The sequence below is a fragment of the Chaetodon trifascialis genome, chromosome 3, assembly GCF_039877785.1.
Source record: "Chaetodon trifascialis isolate fChaTrf1 chromosome 3, fChaTrf1.hap1, whole genome shotgun sequence".
NCBI classification, from domain to species: Eukaryota; Metazoa; Chordata; class Actinopteri; order Chaetodontiformes; family Chaetodontidae; genus Chaetodon; species Chaetodon trifascialis.
In genome coordinates this window covers 16318970-16341816 of record NC_092058.1, presented here as the reverse complement: position 1 = coordinate 16341816, position 22847 = coordinate 16318970, and the positions used below count along the sequence as shown (strand labels likewise).

The window sequence follows — 22847 nt, the reverse complement described above, 5'->3', positions numbered from 1 at the left end:
GATCTTATTGTGCAGCGTATTTGTAGATGAAAAACAAGAGCTTTTTCCTGCCTATCTCATCATGCCTCAGGTCTGAGTCAGAGTTTGAGTTCTCAAATCAAAGGCTCTCACTTTTGTCATATGTTAGGCACTGTGTTTGGGGGAGGGTTGGTGGCTGTGTGTTGGGTGGGTGGTGACAAGTCACAAGGGGCCACAGAGGTGACAGAGCTCAACGGCAGAGTAATTAGTAGCACAGTGGTCAGTCTGTGTTGTCAGACGGAAACGGCGCTGTACTGTTCGGCCCCGCAGCCACACAGACACCCCGGTGCCACAGGTCATCATGGCTGCCACGGTCATAAAGTGGTCGACATTACAAGCTTATTGCTTGTGTGTGTGTGTGTGTGTGTGTGTGTGTGTGTGTGTGTGTGTGTGTGGATGCATCATAGATCACATGCTCGAGACAGAATTATGTGATTCAAAGTTTTGCTGCTTCTTCTCTGCGTTCAACTTTTATTCTCTTTATGATGAGCAGATGTACTTGACAAAAAGAGGCCGTAATGATTATTTTCAGTGAGTAATCTGATGATTCGTTTTAATAAATCAAATACTTGCTTTGTCTATAAAATGTGATGAAAATGATTCATCATAATTTCCTCAGAAATGAACATGACATATTCAAATTGCAGAAAACTGTCCAAAGATGTCCAGCTCACAGTCATACGGTACATTTTTGCTTGTACTTTGCTTAAACCTAACTCAGTTAATCAGTTATCAAAATAGTTGCTGATTCATTTTCTGTGGATCATTGAATATCACTGTTATTGATATGATATAGTCAAATAATCTTCCCGCTCTACTACCTTACAGCTAAGTGTGAAACAACATTTTAGTAGAATACTGATTCATTTGGATGCTCCAGTGTGAAAGCGTAAAGCACTTGTGTGTATATGTGCAGCGATTACTGCATAAACATTACGAAATATAACAGGACTACCGTGAGGCTGTACTGTGGCACTGTGGTATTTTGAGATAAATGCTAACATTAGTATGCGAACATGCTGATATTTGGCAGGTGTAATGTTAACCATGTTCAGCACCTTAGCGTGCTGCATGCTAACATTTGCTAACTAGCAAACATTTGCTAATTAGCACAAGTAGAGCAGAGGCTGATGGGAATGTCATTAATTTTTATTAGTATTAGTGATAAAACAAAGCACTGGACATATTGAAATGTTGGCTAGTTATTACAATTCATCCTGAGGGGTGCACGAATGTGTGCACCAAATTTCATGGCAATAGTTTATGAGACATTTCACTCTGGACCAAAGTGGACTGACCAGCGTGTCATTCCTGAAGCTGGGCCGCTAGCATAGCTAAAACGACCTGTTTCAATATTTAAAGTATCCATTTGGTCTCAGGGCCAGTTTTTATGGAGCGCTGACCTTTCGACTGGCACGCATGAGTGAAGTGGCTGATATCTGTCATATTTTTCCCACACTGCATCCTGCTTGCTATTTCCCCTCATTACTGGGCTGGTTCAGCCAGTCTAAAGTCTTATTGGAGTTCCCACACTGCTCTGCCTTGGGTGCGATAGTGATCCATCCCGTTTCCTGACTCAGTCTTCTGTTATCCTGCCATTCATATCCTCATTAAGCGGAAGAAGGTGCGGCAGCAGGTAGAAGAGGGACAGCAGGTTATTTTAAGACTGATCTGCAGCGGCAGTTTGGTTGAGAGGCTTCGAGGCCAACGACGATCTGGAGTGTTCCAGAAACCCAACAGCAGCAGGAAGTTTTATTCCCTCACATGACTGCATGGCAAATTCATAGCGTAGCTAAACTAAACTGTCCATTGCTGTGTAAATTTGCCTCCTGACATTTCTGTAAATGCAGGGTTCACCTCTCCATTAAATTAGTCTGCAGAAGTCAAAAACTGGTGTCTGATGAGGCCAATTAGAGGGTCCAAGAACAACAGCTACCACATGACTGCATGCCACTGTGTGACTCTCATTAAAGTAGCCGGTTTGATCCAAGTGATCACTGTTGGGAAGAGTCCAGTCAGAAACCAAAACTGCTTTGTAAAATTAAAGCAATTGTTCAGTTAGATTAACTGTCACTGCACATGACTCATGTGCTTAATTAGAGTAATGTTTTTGTGACATGCCATTGAACCTGTCGCACCTTCTCGTGCAGTGGCGGCTCAGCTCACTGATTACAATCAAAGTCAAAGGCTGCGCTCGGGCTTGAAAATCAGGTTAGCAACTGTAAAACTGGTTGTTGACAAAAATTCAAGGTAGTGTTTTTGGTTTCACTCTGTACTCACTCATAACTATACTTGTCATTTACATGGAAACAGAACATTTGTGGGGAATGTAATGATCCTGACGGCTTCACTCACGCATGGCTTATTCAAAACTGTATGAATACAATGAAAGGCTGTAAATTCAGTTCACAGCCACAGTGATTTCTGTAAGAAAAACTGCTGCTGAATACATTAACCAATTAACAAATTTTTATTTTTAAACAACAATTTTTAACAAACATCTGTTGGTTCTAGCTTGTACAATTCAACAATTTTGCTGCTTTTCTGTATTTCGTATCATTGAGCTTTGATTTTGAAGCGACAAAACAAGGAACGTGAAGATATGATAATGGACTCTCATGGGCATTCTTCACAATTTATAACAGTTTGTAAAATTAAATGTAATTGAGTAACTGAAAAAAAGTACTTGATAGATTAATCAAAAGTGATAATAATCTTTTCAGGCCAAGTAAATGGCTGGACTTCAAATGCAGGACACAGTTTAAGATGATTTTCTGAAGAAAAGAATTTACTCAGACAGAAAAGGTTTATTGATCACTGGGAGAAGATCCATAGCAGAGCAGGCAGGCAGGTGAGGTGGGTTAGTAGGATTTCAGGTGGAGGACTGGCGCTGGACAGACTTAGCAGGTAAGTTATGCAAGGACACAATTCAATCACTTGACGTCCGAGACATGTTAGCAGATCAGAGAGTCCAACAATCTGGCAAAGGCTGGTGAGGAGAAGCGGGTTTTTATCCTGTGGCTGTGATTCGCGGATTGGCTGCAGCTGTGGTGGTTGATTGGCACAAGGATCAGGTGTAGGTGAGTCATGATTGAGGAGGAACCACCTAGTCCACACACACACACACACACACACACACACACACACACACACACACACACACACACACACACACACACACACACACACACACACACACACACACAATGATAGATGCAAGGAGAGGACTCACAAGACACAAAGGGACAGGGGAGGAGGCGGACGCTTCTTAACATAATCATTTTTTGCAGAATTAAAGAATGAATCAGCGATACCTGAACCGTTCTTGCAATGAGACAGTAACAGCATAACAGCCATAGTTAGCAACTTTATAATGATTAAGCATGAAGTTAATTCTTTGCTTTAAAAATTTACTTGATAAAAAAAATTCCAACTCAAGGTCCTCTTATTAGATTTTTCCAGAGCTTTCCAAAGCTACTGAGCTCACATGTCGACCAATTCCAAGGACAAGAACCAACTGTATGGGTGAAAGCTCTAGAAAAAGCCAGGAAGTGGGTCAGGAATTGGGACTGTTTTGTGAAACTACATTTGTATTTGATTTGGTCTGAAGATGGTGCACTGAATGCAAAGACAAAGAATTTTAAAGGTTTAAGTTATTAAAAACAGGTGGTGGTTGTGGGGGTTCAGCAGCTCACAATGATTTTTTTTTTTTTTTTTCTAGCTGGCGAGCCAGCAGCTTACAGTTATTTTCACAGCGATCAGTATGGAATCAATTTAAATGGATGTAAAACTATTGGAACGGGACAATGTGTGCAGTGTGTGTCAGCTGAGAGGGGGTGAGAGGTGAAGGGAGTGTGGGGAGGGGGAGGCTGGCAACTCTAAGTTTAATATTTGACCACATCAGTGATGCTGAGGCAGTCACTCAGTCAGGCGGTCTGCATTAAAACTGACAGCTTTGTTTAAAATCAACAGTAGTCCAGGTGCGGCAGACGGCCATCTGGTGCCTGCAGTAGCCCACCTCCACTGGGCTGTGTATGTTGACACAGGGGCCACGAGGAGGACGTGCCTCTCTGCAGCCTGGAGCCTCTACCCCTGTTCAAAAACTGCTGCACCAGGAGATTTGGGAGAGCTGATACTTAACATTTCCATCAGTTAAAAACATCTGTTAAACAATGTGGCCTCATGATCTACTGCATGTTTCCATGCTCGCTGTGCCGCTAAAAAACATTTCATAGTTGCTTAACAATGGCTGGAAATGTGCTCTACAATATTTTGCACCAACTTCAATGAAGTTAAAGGATCACAGTGATAATTTCCTGATTACTTTGCAGAAAAGAATAGTTTGACATTTTCGGAAATACACTTATTCACTATCTTAACAAGAATATGGACACCACTCTCACATTTTCTGGTAAATGCGAGGCTCTTCTCAGCCGATTAGCTTAGTTTAGCATAAACATTGGAAACAATCCCGTAAAACGTTTGGATTAAACACGATTGAACATGTTACTTAATGAGCTGTAGAGGTTGCTGGATTTTGTTACCTTTGGACAGTGCTGGGCTAACGGTTTCCCTCTGTTCAGGTCTTTATGCTACACCAAGCTAACCAGCTGTTTGGTGTAGCTTAATACTCAACAAACAGGCAAAAGAGTGGTATCAATCTTCTTGTCTAATCAAATTATTCCTTTCAGTGCCGGAAAAAGAAAAGAATACAAGGCAGTTGAAGGGGTTGAATGCATTTTGTTTTGAGCCAAAAAGAACGAGATGAAATTATGTGAGGAATTCCACCATTTCCTTATTTACCACATCCAAATATGATATTGAATGATATTTAAGTGAGTTTGGTTGAGGATGGAGGCATCTGGCCTTTCACATGATCATATAATTCCACCCTCTGAACCTCTCTTTACCCACATGACGTCAGCCCTCATCTCCACCATCAACCCAGCTGATCCTCTGTAACACGCAATTTGAACTTTACAGCTTTTTTAACTTCTTGCTCTGCGTCAAATGCCTGCCCCCTGAAGAATGAAAGCCCTTGTTTTAGGCTTACCATTCGACAGAGGAGCAGTTCCAAAGGAATTAGTGAAGCTTGATCACAGACTGCATGCACATCTGTGTTTAATGGAGATTTCCACATTGAAACCATGTTGGTTAAACTGGTCCAAGATGGCCAGCAGTAGGGTTAATATCTGGAGTCACACTGCAGTTTCTCTTTCCTCCAGCATATGAGAAATAAATCTCTGAAAAGGTAAACAAACAACCTGTGAGCTATCATTATGATTAGAATTTGTGTGTGACTGCACGGCCTCCGTGGACATTTTCCCTCATCTCTCTCAACATGTCTATTTACACTCAGGCTGCTCTGGCATATATCAGCACCAGAGGTCACTAAACAAGTTCAAACGTCATAACAAATTATCCATAGCCAGACACAGTGTGAGAGCAAGTCAGCCATGACCAACTGGTTCGACAGCGCAGTAAAGCAGAGCCCGCACAAACAAACAGCACATCTTTGCTAACAAATACCTGCAGGGGTCTGATGGTTAAAATGCAAATAGTTTATCGTTTTAATGGAAGTGAATCGAAGTGAGATCATACGATAGAGAAGATGAGATGGGGGGGGGTGTCAGCAGGAAGTGAAAATGTCAGAGAAAAAAGGGTTGGAGGAAGCGGGAGACTGAGAGATCTTTGAGACCACACAATGTCTGCTTTCTGTCTGTCTCCTCAGCGTGGCCCATCTCAGACTGAAGAAGGACTCTATTGTGTGGACATCTAGCGAGGGTCTTATGTCTCGAGCAGCGGAGGGACAGTTAGTGACACAACCATGCTGTGGAGCACCACAGGAAGACAACTTATCAGGGTCAGCCCTCTGACCTCAGTTTCCTGCTCACCAGAATCACCAATTGTGCGACAGAGGAGCTCGCACTGCTTTATGCTCTGATTTCTGCTTTCCCACACAGACACTCCACTTTAACTAAACTGTGCTTTTCCTTTGCAGTCTGCATGACAGATCTCATCTGGCATTTTATTCCTCTTCAGCATTTGCTCCTTACCTCTCCTCTCCTCCTCCTCATAGTGCGGGATTTATGTGTCTTCACTCTTTTTATCGCTCCACACCTTGAGATGAACTGACGATAAGCCAGGCAAGCCTGCTCTCCCACACTGCTCAAGTCTATGATGCTTCCTGTGTCTGCGATATTTGGGCAAAACAGAGTCTAGATTCACCCCACGTGCTTCAAGTGTCAGTCACATGAGCTGCCTTCACCTGAGAATGATGGAGTACATATGAGTGCAAAAATGGTGAACTTTTTATCAGCTATTTAAAGCACAAAGGATGTTTTTTAGCAGGTCACATGCTGGGTGCTTTGAGTAAAAAGGAGCCATTTATGCCTTTGGGGCTTTGTATGTTTCCTCATGAGCATTTAGAGTCTGAGCGTCTTCTCTTCAAGGCTCAGGCAAGTTCTTCAGAGGAGAATCTGGTTTATTGACTGTAGGCCTCTGTGTCTATTGTATCAAGGTAAACTATGTGACGTTTGTGTGTCTGAGAGTGTGAATACTTGTGTTTGGCAGCGAAAGTGTGTGTTTGACTTAGGCAGCCTGTTGTAATACGTGCCTTGTCTGTGGGACTGTGAGCACACATTGGGCCGTGTGGTTGTGAATGGACTTAAAGACAGTCATGCTTGCATCCTCCAGCAGCAAAGGCTTGAAGTTATGGATAGAGTTTGTCACCACATGTGGCTTTGGCATCTTCCATGGCCTTTGTTTGGGAAGTCTTATTTGTGGTTTTTATTGTCACCAATTCTTAAACATTTCCACTTGCAGCACTGCAAAGTGAGACAGCTGCATGATGATGAAGTTTAATCTTCGTGAAAACAAACGCAAATATGAGTCTCTGTCCCATTGTCTCAAACAATTGCCTTTTTCCCAGTGGACCCCGTGGGCTCTATCGTTTTTTAGGCAAAGGGGAGGAAACTGCTGCTTTATGGGAGCGCTGAAACATGAGGCTCTGCAACAAATAGAAAAGCCATTAATTGCCTCCAGAGAAGCTAATGTTTTTTCCGTTCGCTTTACTGTGGTGTTTTTCCAAGGCAGAGTGTGGAGACGTCACGTTGGCAGCAGGCTGCAGGCTCTGCTGTGCACCGTGAACCTGTTGGCTGCGGGCTCTGCAGAGGCCCTGCGGTGGTGTCACTGACTGAGCCAAATGTGTGTGAACTGGGACATGACACGACACAGGCTCAGGCAGGTCCGCGCTCACATGCAGGTACGGCGAATTCACAGTAATGATAGATGGCAAAGAATAGCACTACATTCCAGAGACGGTGGTTGTTTATTCAAGCTTTAAAAAATCTGCAAGACAGCAGAGAATGGCTCTTTGTATGTCACAGAAACTGAGAAATAGCTTCATCGCAGGAAAATGCTCATGGAAATGCCATCGTGCATATCGTGAATTAAATGCATATTGATGGAAATGCATATGTACACAGTGTATCATAGCAAGCGGTATTATTATCATTATTATGCATATGATCATTAGTGATATTCTGCAGTGAAGAAAAGCAAATTGTTTGTTGTTTTATTTCTCATGTAGGAGCATTTAAAAATGAACCTATCCTGATAAATGAAACAAAATAAGACCCAAACAGTCTGTTATTTTAACCTCTAATGAGGCAGTTTTATTTATACTGTGGGACTGTGGCTTTGCTTGTAAAGTCGTGTGTTGTACTGAACAGAGGAAGTAGGGTCTGACCTAAGAGGCCCTGTTTGGCCATGAGAACCAAAGCAAAGTCCTCTGGGATATTTCGCCTGTGTCATCTCGTCTGTTATGATTCCCATGGACCGTTTTAGTAAGCAGAAGAAGAAAGCAGCTGTGCGGTTTCTAAATAAAGCTTGTGTGTGATGAACCCCTGATTCCCCTTGCTCAAATATTCTGTGGTCACAATGAAGAGACTGTCTGAGGACAATTTCAATACTCCAGTGCTTTAATGCCGGGAATTCTATTATAAGGGTCAATTAGTGGAAGTCTCTACTTTATTAAGATGTATAAGAATCAGAATAGGAGGAGCAGTGGGTTAATGAGTCCGGAAATTATTTTTAAATCCTTGACAGGTTATAATGGGGGAGTTTTGCTCAGCCACAAAAAGAAAGAAGGAAAACAAAAAAGAACATTAATCACATTAATTCTTTGCCAGACTGCAGGCTAAACACCCCCCACACTTCACTTCCTGTCGCTCTCTGTGCTTGCTGATGGGGTCGTAGGAACTTTGTGTGTCTCAGCGGTCAGTCAGAGTCTCACTCTTCAGTGAAGGCTTCATGAGTTGATTCTTTCTATCTGTGATGGAGCACTTTTCTATCTGTGCAGCAGGCAGACTTTTAATCGCTGTCAGGTTGTGTGACATATGAAGCATTTGCTCAGATAAAGCCTCTACTTAACATCAACTGCACAATTAAACCCTCCTGTTCCATAAAGGACACAAATGAATATGATGTTTTGCTTTCTCTGTAGCATGGAACCCTGCAGTACTGAGTTATGCAAGCAGCTTGGTGAATCAGCCCTCTGGAATCCCTCCAGAAACCAAAGTGAATCACCTACATTCATTTTGTTATCTGTCAGCCAATATCTCAATAACTTTGCCTCATAATTTTTGATGTCATTTATCTGTAACTTCCCAGTGACAGTTGCTGTCATTCATCAGCTTCTGAGCACTTTCTCCCACTCAATAACCTCTATACCCTGTTGCACTGTTCACACATTTCACCTGTAAGCACTTTGCCCCTTTTCCATATTGATTCACATGAGTCTCAGTGGAGCTGAGAAACACTTGTGACAACTCAACAGCCCTGCATTGAAAAACAGATTAGTGACTGTACTCAACAGCGCAAACATCTGCATCCACTACACGCTGCAGTGTGAGTTCAGGTAAGGACGCTCAAAGTCCGCTTCAATGACGCCTTAAACTGTCAAGTAAGATCAGCTTCAAGTCCGCAGTGCAATAGTCCTGAATGTGGCTCTAATTAGAGCTTGTTTCTATCAACACATAAGAATCACAGAGATGAGGAGTTTGTCAAACTTGAACACATGGCCCATCTTCTCCTATTGCTTACTGTTTAATGAACAGGAGATTTGTGGTGTGACTACTGCATTAGCCTGGGCCCCCCTGGAAGTGTGCGACGCCTCAGCAGACCTGCTCGAGATCATCCGGTGCGCCAAACTCATGCACACTGTTTATGGCAGCTGGTACTCAGACAGTCTCAGTCGTTATAAGCAGACCGTGGGTGGCAGCCATCATTCATCCTTTATAGTTTGACAGCAAAGTTTTTTTTTTTTAAGGTAGGCTGTATTGGTGGACTTCCTGCAGCTTCCTTGACTCTGTGCCTACTAAAGAGTGTCAGAAAGGTTGTTTGAGACCTGTTAACAAAGAAATGGTGGCAGACTCATGGGATCATACAGGTATGAATGCTGACTGCCATTATTCACAGTAGCGCAGTCTCATGTGTAGTGGAGATAATTAAATACAGCTGCTGCTACCACCACCACCGCCACAAGAGAGCAAGAAAGTAAAGTGACAGAATCTGACAAATGATGGTTTGCATTGCACATGGAACAATATTTGGTTTTTGCCTGCATCATTAAATCCAGGCAAGATGTTCACGTTGTTAGCCAAAGACCATTTTGTAGCTGTTAGCTCATTTAATGGTTCTTGGCTTCTGGAGCTGAATCTGACATGTTCTTCTGCAGTTGATGTCTAAAGGCTTTAAGGTTCAACATGCAGCACGATCAGTGTTAAACTGTCGTTAGCATGCTCGCTAGCTTAGACACTGCATCTCACATCGTTGTCGGCTTGTATGGTTGTATGGTTTAGTCTACTTGGGTTCATCATGATATGCATTAGTGTAACCTTAGTTTACGATAGGGAGGAATCTGATTGTAACCATTCTGGGGTCTGCGTGCTGTTGAGATGAGTTTGAGTAATGCGTTGGATCCTTCGCTTCCTTTCTCTTCTCCTCTCACCTCCTTTCCCTGAACGACTCTCAGTCAGCTGAGGTAGGTGATGTATTGATGCACTTATCCAGCTGCAGACCGCTGGGAACCAACGTGTGCTGAAAAGGAAAATCAGCACTGGAGCCAGGAAAATCTCAGACAAGGTGAACACTCTTCCAAGTTCTCTTTGCAAAGACTTTGGGTTTTTCCATCACGCCTGGTCACACAAACCTGCACCGCAGCGTGAATGTTATAGCTGTGTCCTATTAAGAGTTCATTATACCACTGCTGCATGCTCAGCAGTGTGCCACAGTGATATACCACCAGGAGACCTACATAAACAGGCTAAGACAAACGGCACGCACTAAGAACCATCTCTCTTCTGTAACCTCCCATGCCCTGATATCAGACATGATTGGTGGGGCTGGCTGCAGCAGGGAGCATGGGAAATCCCTTATGGGAAAATCCTTTATCTTTATAATGTCTGGTGCTATTTCTCCTCTGAATTGATGAACAAAGAGAATATGTAAAGGCAAAGGTGAAGTGATCATTAGCTTATCTTGGCACATATGTCCCTCTTTTGTATCACTGTTCTGTTTTTTTACTTTGCTCAGGACTGATTGTGCCATTAACCAATGTGTGCGGATGAGTTGGTACCACCTGTGAGGCAGAGCACAATGAAAGCAGAGACCGAGTTAAATGAGGCAGGGGGCTGTTAGTGAGACGTTATACTTCATAAAGCAAAGGCAAGAGTAAACTTCTGCTCCATCTGCAGCCAGCTGCTTCGCCTCTCTTCTGCATAGACACATGGGGAATTACCTCATCGGGCACACGGCGCGCTGTGTTGATACAGCCTCTGTTTCTGGCCTGTAAATAGCTTCGTCGTCCTGTTTAAAGCCTCTCTGAAGGATTCAACTTTTTTTTGATCAAGAACAGAACTTTTTTGAGAACACTGAGCCCCTTGGTATCGAACGAGTGTGCTCAATAAAGGAACTCAAATGCCCTTATTAGTCCTGGAACAGCTACAAGTCTGCACATCTGAGACATTATCATCTTTTCAATGCATCTTTTTTTTACTACACTAAACTATAAACTCCATCACACACACCCTGAGTATCATTTCTAATGAAAACAAATTAATACTGCAGAGACAGTGAAAGTCTCTTTTGGCTAATCCAGCAGTGAGGAGTCACTGTCCAACTGTAATGAGCTGCGATGAAACTCAGATGATTGAGCTGATGAGCTTCATCCAAATAAAAACTGAATCGTGTCGGGCAACCACACATATCCCATGTCACATGAATAATATAAACAAGAGATGAGTAGAGTTTACATTATGAGAACATCTTTATTTTCCATTAGCTTAGTTTAAGCATATAAAAAGTGAAAAACAGTCATATAAAAATAAAGTGACTCTGAGGATTATCCAGTCTGTACATGGCTTTACAAGAAAAGTCAGATGTAGCCAATGATGTCTTTGCAGATTATGGGCTGTCGGCTGCCTGATTTCATGAGGGCTGCAAAGCGGTAAAAGTCTGTGTCCAGCTCATTAATGCCCAGGTGAGACTGGTGGAAAAAAGGGACTTTAGCCTGCGAGGCCACAACTGGACAGGACAGCCGTTTTGGAGCGTTTGCAGCTCTGTTAGCATGAACAGAGTCTGCAGGTCTCATCCTCACTCTGTCCTCTACACTCTTAGAAAACCCAACCAATTTCCTCCTCATGTTGACAAAGAAGCCTCTTCCCAGCCTGCGTCTTGAGTTTGGCTTCACCTCAGTGGGCTCGGGACAATCTGGCAAGTCCATCCAGTTCTGTATGAGGTCTGCAAAGCTGTTGTCACCCAGAACCAGAGGCTGGCGGTTGCGTCCTCTGGTTAATAAAGAGTTTGTCCAGTCCTCTGTGTCGCCAACCTCAAATGACGTCCACCTCTCCAGACAGGCGTCAGAGGTGGATTTGGGTCGAATGCGCCCGCTTGGGGCTCTGTTAGTGCGGAGGCAGGCCGAAGATGACACCCGCACATTCCTGGTCCTCCTGAGAACCACCCCTTCATCCTGCCACGACGCCTCAGAGTAGCCTGAATCGAACTCCAAACTTTTCTGACTGCTGGGAGAGCCCAGGCCCAGTCTGAGGCTCAGGCCCAGCCGGCTGCTCGAGTCGTACTCCTCCTCCTCTTCCTCCTCCTCCAGAGGGCTTGCCAGGCAGCATGCAGAGTCATAGGTACTGGCCGAGCTGGCGTCAGACATCCGCAGGCGTGCGCGTTGTTCTCGTTGCAATGCTCGCTGCTGACAAGCACGCGCCATCGCAGAGTGTCGCACTAAAGCTGGGAGCTGGGTGCTGATGGGAGCGAGGGGGCATCTGGCTGCAGGGCAGGCCTTCCGCAGCTGTTTCAGGTCTTGCAGTGACCTCATCATATACCGCATCTGCTCCCGTAAGCAGTCACCTGAGTCACGTAGGCAGAGCTGAGGAGACAAAAGAGAAAGGGTCAGACAAAAGTTTGACAGACAATCAAAGAGAGAGCAAAAGTGGATTCAGAAAGAAGCTGGACATTTCAAAGACTTTGTGATGAGCTGTCGCAGAATGGCTCAAATAATAACAAGAGCTGAGTAAACGCAGAGTCTCACAGGGACAGATTCGTGGGCACGTTCAGACTTGCACAGTTTCAACCAATGAAAGGACACCTTTGCTCTTGTAATCTTAAAGGCCAGCCAACCTGCTTGTCAAAGAACGTGTTTCACCAATAGACAGATTTCAACACAAAGAAAATCTATCCGTTAATTTCCTCGACCACACCAACAACGTAAGTGAACGCCCTATTTTCATTGACTCAGCCGTGATTCAAATGAAAACTCAGACAGATGTTATTACATAGACAGCTGCACTAATGTCCAACCTCAACTATTTATCTACACACTGAGATTACTGCAGGAGCAAAAGTCAAAACATCTGCAGGGTATCAAAGGAGTAACTGGGCCCTGGACGGTCTTGATTTAGCTACAGGGGTCCTGCCTCTTTAAGGGGGCAGCGTGCCTGCCAATGAAATTCACCACTAACGCACTGAGCAATATAATACTCCAGTTTCCTCTCTGACTCACTGTGCTGATTGGATGGAATCAGCCAGTGAGCAGCGGTGGCTCACTCTCAAACTCAAACAGGGCATGAGAGATCATGTGACGGTGTGTGTGTGAGAGTTTGAGAGTAGATGTAAAGCAAAGGAACAAAGATGGGGGCCCATATTCTCTATGAACACAGTCTGGCCGGGATACTGTATGAGCCCATACTCTGTGTGCTTCATATAAGCAAGTGCTGCTTTCCTGTATGGTTTGTTTCATTTAAATCTTGTTAAAAACAGCACTATAAAGACCTTCAGAGTCTGAGCTGACAGAGGAGTGAGATATGGAAGGAAAAGCAGCAGTGGAGACACACAGGACACAGGTTGACATGTGACCACAGAGGTCACAGCCAACATAACAACACACTTCTTTCCTCCACGAATGTCAGCAGACTAACCTCTGCTCTGACTCTTCACTGTGCATTTAAGTATTTGACCCTGCTGCAAGACCTTCTGCCCCGTTTGGTTTTCATCATAACTCTGCGAGATGTTGCAAGAACTCGAGAAAGTATCAGAAGTGCAAAGTCATGGAGGGGAAAAAGCAGGAAATACGGACTGCATGTAAGAATAAAAAATATATATAGTATAATGCAATCTAGTGTTTTATCATATGGTGAAAATAAGTTGCATTCCTACTCATTAAAACTTGCGAATGCCCGTTAAACTGTTAAATGTATCTGCATATGCTGCATAACTTTTAGAAAATAATCATTAATTACTGCAACAATGTAATTAACACTGTGGAGGCACCTGAGCATCACTGGCCGTTCAGCCGTCTGCTGGAGAGCTGCACGGGCAGATGTTTTCTCCATATGAAGGAGGACAACCGGACAGATCTATTCAGATTTTACTAAATACAGTTCAGGCTAGTTTTCATTTTATTTTTAAAGTTCGCTCGAGATGAGAGAGTAAAAGTAACCGCAGTTCAAGATGTTTTTTTGTTTTTTTTTTAAGTATAAAATAGATGATCAACTCACCATCTCTTTTCCTCTCATCTGTAAAACTCAGATCCTGTAAGAAAAATGATGGACCGCGTTTAAAACAAGAGCGCACACACACAATCACTGAGATCTCACAGCAGCGTGTAAAAGTAGGCAAACCGAGCACACACTCACTTCAATGTGGCGGAGGAGCGAAACGTCCCGCTCGGTTCAGAGCTGCTGCAGGCCACAGTGTCACCTGGAGGGATCCGGTCCTGACTCCAGTCCGCTTCAGCGGAGGATGAGGCGCTGAGTGAGGCGTTCAGCGCGGCTCGACTGCTTTTCACAGATCGGCGCTCCGAGGCCAGTTACAGCGACTGGTGTCTGAATGAGCCAATCAGAGCGCAGGGAGCTCTCTCTCTCTCTCTCTCTCTCTCTCTCTCTCTCTCTCTCTCTCTCTCTCTCTCTCTCTCTCTCTCTCTCACACACACACACACACACACACACACACACACACACACACACACACACACTCTGTGCGACAAGAAAAACCTCATGAATTTGACTTTAAACCAGTGTTTTCTTCTTTATAGCTGAAGTATTTGTCTAAATATGAAGGAGGAGGGTGCAATAGACCCATCGTCACTCTAAACTTCATCCACTGAGTTAATGTTGGAAGTGTAATTGCAGGAGACCAGCAGGAAGACTCTGATGTGGTTTCTTTGATTCTCACTTTGACTCCAAGTTCATGTCACTTCATGTTCATTCTGTTGAACTGGGTGAAATTTCACAGTTGAAGATTCACTTTGTTTTGAGTCTTTAAGTTTGAATCTTTGTAAATGTGTGTGTCTGTCCATGATTTTTAATTTATTGCATTATGATCTATCCTCATGGTCAATCTCTTGACTACTTCTTCCATCAGGTATTTAGTCTGCAACATATAGACTGAGCAAAAGTCCAGTTTCCCAAAGCCAAAGGCCACATCTTCAAATAGCCTTTTTAGCTGATCATCGATCCAAAGATATTCAGTTTATTACCACATTTGGAAACAATTAATCATATTTTCCTAAATTGACTAAATGATTAATTGACTAATCGTGGTGCATCTTTGTGTATAAGTAAACCTCGCAAAGATGCAGGCAAGACATGCTTTTGACTTCCTATTGCAGTAACAATGCAAACTTTTGCTCTCCATCTTTTTTTGGCAGCTTGTAATTTCAGCAGTGTCACTGAAGCTCGTCCTGCTGGTGGCTCTTTGTAAATCACTGAATCAGACTGTAAACAAAACGCCTAAATGTAAATGTATTAATCTGCAACCTAATTGGGCATTGAGCCTGCAGCCCTGACAGTCATTTGGCACTCGACCTTCCATTCACTCCACTGAATGGATGGAGTACAAGTGAATGGGTGTTTATGCAAATCCAATGGGCTGAGAGGAATGCATCTGTTCATGACCGCTGGGGGGACAGAGCCACATCTGATGGCCGGCTGTTCAGGTGCAGATTTGTCTCCACAGCATGGTCAACATTAGCATACAGGTAGCTGCAGCATGTCCCGACCTGCTTAACCAACTTGACTCTAACACAAATGTAAGGCTTAATACAGCCTTTAGCATGATGGTAGCATGATTGATCACATTAAAGCCTCCCAGTCCTAGGTTCATCTAGATAATCCACATACTCTAACACACTCATTTGACTCTTTTGGAGATTTGAAGCACTTTCGTACAAATAGCATTTGTCATTTCCCTACTGAATTCTGTCTAAAGCCGACATAAAGCTTGAATAGATGCGAGAGACTTTCATTAGAGAGTGAAAATAGTCATTTGACAGAGTGCAGGTTCCTGAGAACTGCAGGCTTTCACTTATATCAACATTATGTTTCTAAAAACACACAGTCCATTAAGGATGGTGCCTCCAAAAGCCCTCCACTTCACCCCCCACCCCCACCCCCCAGCCCATACGCTCCGCACTGTGCATTAAGTAATTACACGGGGCTGCTAATGGAAATGTGATTATTTAAATTTTCAAGACAGGCTGATCTTCTAATTCTGAACATCTCTGCTTTTCTGAATGCCTAATGGATATACTTATTAGTGGAGTTGGTGCTTGAACACAGTCGATGCCCGTCAGGGTCACCGATGAATAATTTGCTCTCCTTCTGTATAATACTTGATCATAATCATGCTGATGGTTTGCTAAAGGTTTTCTCTTGACAGTTAAGTCATAAATATTGCAGTGGTGATGCCCATTAAGGCTCAAATGAATCAGGTAAGCAAACCAGAAGTGCAAAACACAAATGTAAGCTACATCTCTAAGTCCAGTTTTAGTCCAGCCTTACAGATCCAGAGCTTTGATCCTTAACGGTCTGTCAGGATGTTTTGGGTGAGAATCATTTATTTTCACAGATATTCATTGGAGTGGCTCATAGCTTCAGTGCAAGCAGCAATAAATTCATTTATCCCAACATTTCAACATAAAATATCTGCAGTCAGTGTGAAGAAAACCCTTTGGAAGCCTTAAGAAAGTAACTTTCACTTTGAAAGCTTTACCAGACCAAACACAACAGAACATAAGAGCACATTTTCTTTGGCACAAACACTGAAATGTTACACTGGTAAGGTTTTAAGCCAGAGGCTTTGTGCCTCTGAGAGGCTGGATGGCAGCGTGGAGCGGGTCTCTCAGATGCAGACTTATAGCACCCTCTAGAGACAGCTCTGCTGAAGGGTTCAGAATACTGGATATCATGTATTATTCTTAAAAAAAAAAACTGCATATCTTGTATTGCTTTTATTTCTATGGATTGTTGCTGTTCATCGTCAGTGTGTCAGTGTATTCCTGCGGCCTGTGCGCTTACGTCTGCCTGTAAGCCAGGCTGAAGTTGAAATGAGTAAAAACTGATCTTGCTAACACTGGACAGATCAGTGAACTGTGTTACTGATGTGGCCAATGTTAGCAAAGTCAAACTCTGGCGAAAGAGCAGAAGTGGCTGAGAGAGCACCAGTGATCACGGTCGTTCAGTTTTACTCCATAAAGTAGCTCCTCATGATTTTATTTTCCTTTGAATTTGGTGGTCAGAGAAAGATAACCAACGAAGCAAGAAGTGTCTTCTTCTGTGGATAATTAGAAATTGCTGTGGACTTTGAGATTTAGCCGTGTTAACTGTATCTGGTTATGATCGTACATGTGAATGAAGACTTGAATGAACGACCTCAGTGTACACCTTCACTCCAGCTGGCCACTAATGAGACATGTCACCTGATTTTGAGCTGTGTTTGTCTGGTAGTGATTTTGCATTCAGCAGAGTGTATTTTTACTTTCAGGAGTTACTGACGATGCTCCACAGATCCAGGGATGTTCTCATAATTCTGTGAGTCTCCAGGTCATCTGCCTCTGCAGCTCTGTGTAGTTTGCTGTCACTTGTTCTTAATCTGTCTCAGTGGATGTATTACTATTCTGGAGGGCATCTGCAGAAGACTGTCAGGGTGGGTTTAGGGGAGGGTCAGTGCACTGGGAGCATTAAGCTAATACAAGCATCATTAATTAGCCCTCTCATCTGTGTGATATGGATGGCAGCATGAACAGCCTCTCATGTACTTCATATGCTCCAGAAATAAGACAGGTTGGAGCATAATGTAACTACATCTGCAATAGTTTACATCCAGCAGCGAGTCTTGACGTCCACGGTTGTTCTGAGACACATAATGTGAGTAATAATGAAAGTACAATACAAACTAGTTTCAAAAATACACTATCCATCGTCTGTCCTTGTCATTTCTTCTCCTCAGATGGGCTTTTTGTCTCTTTAGGGTATACTCTGGAAGTTGTCTGAGACCACTGAGGTGAACATGGAGCTCCAGCTCAGAGACAGATCTGGAAAATCAGGTGGTGATGAGATCTTACAGTGTAGAGTATTATGTCCCTGTCACGTTGTTTTTAGTTAACGTCTGATTCAGTTGTCATAGAAAGTACAATTTTGTTGGAAAAAAAAATCAAGAGCAGAGCATAAATGCTAAACTGAGCCGAATGACACTCACCATTGAAGTCTCAGTAGGTACGATAATACCTTTACATTTATTTAGAAACGACTGATGGCATGCGCTTCATGTGTCCACTAGATGGTGCCGTGAGCCAGTTTAAGGACATGTCTCCAGTAGGAAGGTGTGGTTAGGTTGACCTGTGTGTGTACTGGCTAAAACCGAATAATTATTCTACCAAATAAGAGAAGGCCAGGAAAGCCAAAAATGAGTTTTAAAAGTGGGACCTGAAACATTTACAGCAGAAATAACACATTCTTCCTCTTACAAATGAAAAGTTTTTCATCTAAAACTCTGGGGGGTTTAGAGCATAAGCTTGTGTTAGCTAACTTAAATAGATATTTCTTTGTAATAAACATTATTGGCTAATTTTACCGACTTCCTGACTATTCCACAATAAAGCTTCTATTTTAGCATTCACCACTAGCTCGTATCTGTCATGTGTGGTCACTGTTGCTGTCTGGCTTAAGTCACACAGTCTGGTTTTAAACCTAAAGTGAACATAAATAAACATGGTTCGTGTGCACTTTCAGGGTTATGTTAACGTTTTCAGTTCAACAACCAGACAGCATCGATTGCTTTAATGGAAAGACGCTGCTTCATATTACTTACTCACCTTAGTCACTTGAACGAATGTGCACTTGACACGTAGGATTTCTGTTTGTCTTACTTTGGCAACCAAACCAAACACCAGAGCAGCTCATCTCATAAATGTGTTCCTTCCTTCCTGGTGGAGGATGTGATGGCTGAAATCCTCTTGTCCAGTAAAAACCTGCTCTGGCCTCCATGACTGAAATTGGCCACTGTTATAAAATCCATACAGTTTCTTTAATTGTGTAAAAATGTCAATTAATTCTATAGAAAGTCAGGATTACTCTAAACCCCAAAGTACAAACATGTGTGAAGCTCAACAGGTGACATTAAAGAACAAAACAAAGAGGAAAGACAATGTGCAAGAGTCAGGTGATCTCTACTTTTATTTAAATTAAATCATATAGGACTTTTAAAGCATTTTAATATTTACCAAAAACACTAACCTTTTTCTGAATTAGATTTTCGTCTCTCATTAATAATCACTACATATTCATAGGTGCTAGGCAGAAAATGGAAGAAAAAAATATAGGCGCACAGTAGGTCAAACAGTACTGAAAGCATATCTAGGAATTGGTTGTAAACAGAAGTCAAGGCACAAACATACTGCAACAGACATGGAAATGGTACTATAAAAGTGAGAGAATGTTAGGTACACACATACTTTAAATACCAGTTAGAATTTTGCCGTCATTTCCCCCCGCATGTGAAGCTTTTTTTTTTCTTTTCAACGTTTTAATACTTTTTATTTTGATTTTGTAGGAATGTTAGATAATTTGTGCAGATTACAGAGCTAATACTTGCCATGTTGAGTCATGCAGAACAATATACGCGTTGACTACGAATGATGAACTTATGTAAACATTATAAAAAAAAAGCTCTTTCCTTTATCGATCAAGTTCTACGTCCATGCCTGTGCTTCACCTCTTAAAAAATAAGCTTCATGTGATTAAAAGTTTAATAATTTGCACATCAGAATTTCTAAAAGTAAAATGAATGCATTTATATAAAAAAGTTTTCCTTTGCCTCCTCTAGTAATTGAAAATAAAGAAGAAGAAAAAAAACAAAAAAACAACAAAAATACAATAATAAATGTTGATTTTTGTGGTCATAGCCCAAAGAGTTAACAATACGAGTGACTGGATCAGCAATCCTTGAAATCCCACAAGGCTCGTCGGGTTTTCAGTCTCTTAGGTGTCTTTATAAAAAGCAGATCAAAGCAGAAATCGTGGTTGGCCAGTGCAGTCATTCATGATGTGTGTATATTCCCCTATCTTTATGGTCGCCGGAACGGTTCAAGTAAGCTAGTAAAGCAGAAAAACACACACGAATCAGTCATTTCAAACAGGTGTCAGTCACTTCATAGAAATCTGAATCACTTCCTGACCTTTCTCTGAACTCACCTTGACTCTTCCTCAGACACGGTTTTAGAAGAGGCCGCAGTCCTTCAGGTTGTTCTTGATGATGACGTCAGTGACGGCATCGAACACAAACTGCACGTTCTTGGTGTCGGTGGCGCAGGTGAAGTGGGTGTAGATTTCCTTGGTGTCCTTCTTCTTGTTCAGATCCTCGAATTTGGTCTGGATGTAAGCCTGGGCTTCCTCGTACTTGTTTGGGCCTGAGGGACACACGGTGCTGGGGTTAGCAGAGCTCGACAGAGGGGATGGGGCAGTTTATGATCCGCATGGACTCATTTCATAAAGCCTCATCATGTTCCTCATGATGCTGAATCCATCGCTCCTGGTGCCGCGCTTCCTCTACTATTACTGTTAAACTCAAGTCACACAGATAAGCATTTGTTTCTCTGAAGATTAACCACCCAGCGATGTCTGAAAAAGCCAGGCAGTCATTTAACAACACTTACTGAATGTATTTCCCAAATCCCCAAAGACTCTTGTAGCCATCTGGATGAAAAGATGATTTCATTCAGCTGATTCTCATCCAAACAAAGATGAGCGCTCAACAACTTCGCTTAATTTATACAATCTGAACTAAAGTTTTAACTATTTTATTACCAGATATACTTGTCTGCAATGGGGTTACTTTGTATTACTTCACATTTTCATGCTAACAGCAGCAAGTGTTGTTAAACAGCCTTCTGGGTGTTTCAAAGATTCCTGGGTGATCATTATTCAGGCAGACAGATGCTTCTCTCTGTGACTTGAAAGTAATGGTAACACATAAGAGGCACAAACCAAGGCTGGATTTTGCCTTTTTTTATAATTCTGTTTCAGGAACTAAGAAGTTAAACTGGGGAGAAGTGACCCCATCACACCCTACTGACAATATTTGACTTGTTTTAAAAAGGTTTAGCTTGAGGCTGACATTGGCTTTCTTGTCAATCATGCAGGTGTAAAAATTCAAAAGAAACCCATAAAGTGAAGCTTTGTCTCTCTGTCCTGTGCTCAGACCGTACCAGTGTACTCAGGGAAGCAGATGGTCAGAGGGCTGTGGGCGATCTTCTCCTCGAACAGGTCCTTCTTGTTGAGGAACAGGATGATGGACGTCTCTGTGAACCACTTGTTGTTGCAGATGGAGTCAAACAGCTTCATGCTCTCATGCATCCGGTTCTGGGTGGGACGGGCACAAATGTGGAGATAAAGAGATTATTAGAGAGCACAACTAGGGCACATAAAGGAAATGAGTTCACTGAACACCCAAACCTCCCTCCCCCTTTAAATCACCCTGGGAATGGGCTCTGCTGCATGCAAAGCAAAGGGGCATAAGCTGAGCTCACCATCTCCTCGTCCTCAGCCAGGACCAGGTCGTAAGCGCTCATGGCTACACAGAAGATGATGGCTGTGACTCCCTCGAAGCAGTGGATCCACTTCTTCCTCTCTGACCGCTGACCGCCAACATCAAACATCCTGCACAGGGAAGCAGTGTAAACATGCTGCTTTTTTTTTTTTTTTTTTTAGCGGATGGGACTGAGAGCAGAACAAACAACACTTTTTCACACTGACAGACAAGCTGAGCAGCTTCGAGGTCCCCCTCTTCCTCTCTTCAGGGCAGGGTGTTTCGCTGCACAGGCTTTGTCATTTTCCTGGCATTTGGTGGCATTTTAGTTCAGTGCAGTTGCTGTGGTAACAGGCAGCCTTAAGACAGGTTGAGGCATTGTCTGCTCCAGTGAAAAACCGGCTCACTCAAACAATGTTTCCAGAAAAGGGGCAGCCTTCAGACAGGCTGAGGCGCTGTGCGGCAGCAGGTTTCTCACTAACATCCTCCATGACTTATTCATGAAGATGGAGGGAAGCTAGACGGATGAGAGAGGCTGGACGGTGCCAGACATCTCCTATTGATAAGAACTTTTCCACCAAATTTGCTCTGGTTCTTGAACCGGCTCCATTCAGGATTCTTGGAACCTTGGTGTTACTTAGTGAACCAGCCTGCGCTCCTTCCAGAACCACTGTGATCAAGGACGTGTCATCAAAGGACCACGTTGCATAATGTGTGTTTCTTCATTACAGATATTCATTTTTATCCAAAAACAAGTAAGGACCCACTATTAATGATAAGAAGACATAAAAGATGAAGACGAACAGCCTTCTCCAGCCTCTTTCCAGCCAGCAGAACAAGACACACAGCAAATGTATTCTTGGCTGTAATGCTCCGAACGGTTCAAAATTAGGTGCGCGAACCGGATCGGAAGCTGTTCCACTGGTGGGAAAGGAGTTCGAGGGGGAGCTTTTCATTTGCAGCATGCCAGGGTAACACAACTTTGTCATAATTCTCCATTTGTCCTGCTAAGCAGTTTTCACTCTGCAGAATTTGGTTCATTAGAGCAGAACTTTGAGTCTCGCGGACCGCGCAGCTTTAGGCTGAGTAAGCAGAGCTCATTATAACAGTGACACACTTTAGACTGTTTACATCAGGACTGCGCTCGTCTCCAGCACTGCTTACATAAGCTAAATATAACACAGCAGCACAGCACAGCGCCGAGGAGCTGCTGCAGGTAAACATGTGCCGGTAGGATTTGATTTGTGTCGTCCAAAAAGACATAAAATAAATCTGGACGTAAATATGAGACTTAAATATTACACACGGACACACAGCAGGCCCAGGAGTGCACACACACATCTTTTCATTTCCACTGCCTTGATAAAACAGCTGAAGTCTGACTGAAAAAATGTCTTTAGACAGTTAACAATCTCCTCTATTGTTTCCAAAGCTTTAGTAGTCACTAATGTCGCCAT

At 43.0% G+C, this 22847-nt stretch overlaps 2 protein-coding genes across 2 annotated transcripts in view; both read right to left on the bottom strand.

Moving 5' to 3' along the window:
* Positions 1-11331: 11331 nt before the first annotated feature.
* LOC139329097 (PAK4-inhibitor inka2-like) lies at positions 11332-14344 on the bottom strand. The gene is made up of 3 exons (XM_070959237.1): positions 14223-14344; positions 14085-14118; positions 11332-12457 (listed from the first exon to the last, which is right to left on the bottom strand). Exons 2-3 carry the CDS (start codon positions 14100-14102, stop codon positions 11456-11458), a joined length of 1020 nt encoding a protein of 339 aa, XP_070815338.1. The 5' UTR covers positions 14103-14118; positions 14223-14344; the 3' UTR covers positions 11332-11455.
* Positions 14345-19022: 4678 nt separating this feature from the next.
* LOC139328536 (guanine nucleotide-binding protein G(i) subunit alpha-2-like) overlaps positions 19023-22847 on the bottom strand; it is a 60377-nt gene continuing 56552 nt past the window's right edge. Inside the window, exons 6-9 of the mRNA XM_070958282.1 lie at positions 21392-21521; positions 21071-21224; positions 20058-20272; positions 19023-19958 (exon numbers count right to left, since the gene is read on the bottom strand). Of these exons, the coding sequence (XP_070814383.1) occupies positions 20082-20272; positions 21071-21224; positions 21392-21521 (475 nt within the window). The 3' untranslated portion in view covers positions 19023-19958; positions 20058-20081. The remainder of the gene's footprint in view (positions 19959-20057; positions 20273-21070; positions 21225-21391; positions 21522-22847) is intronic.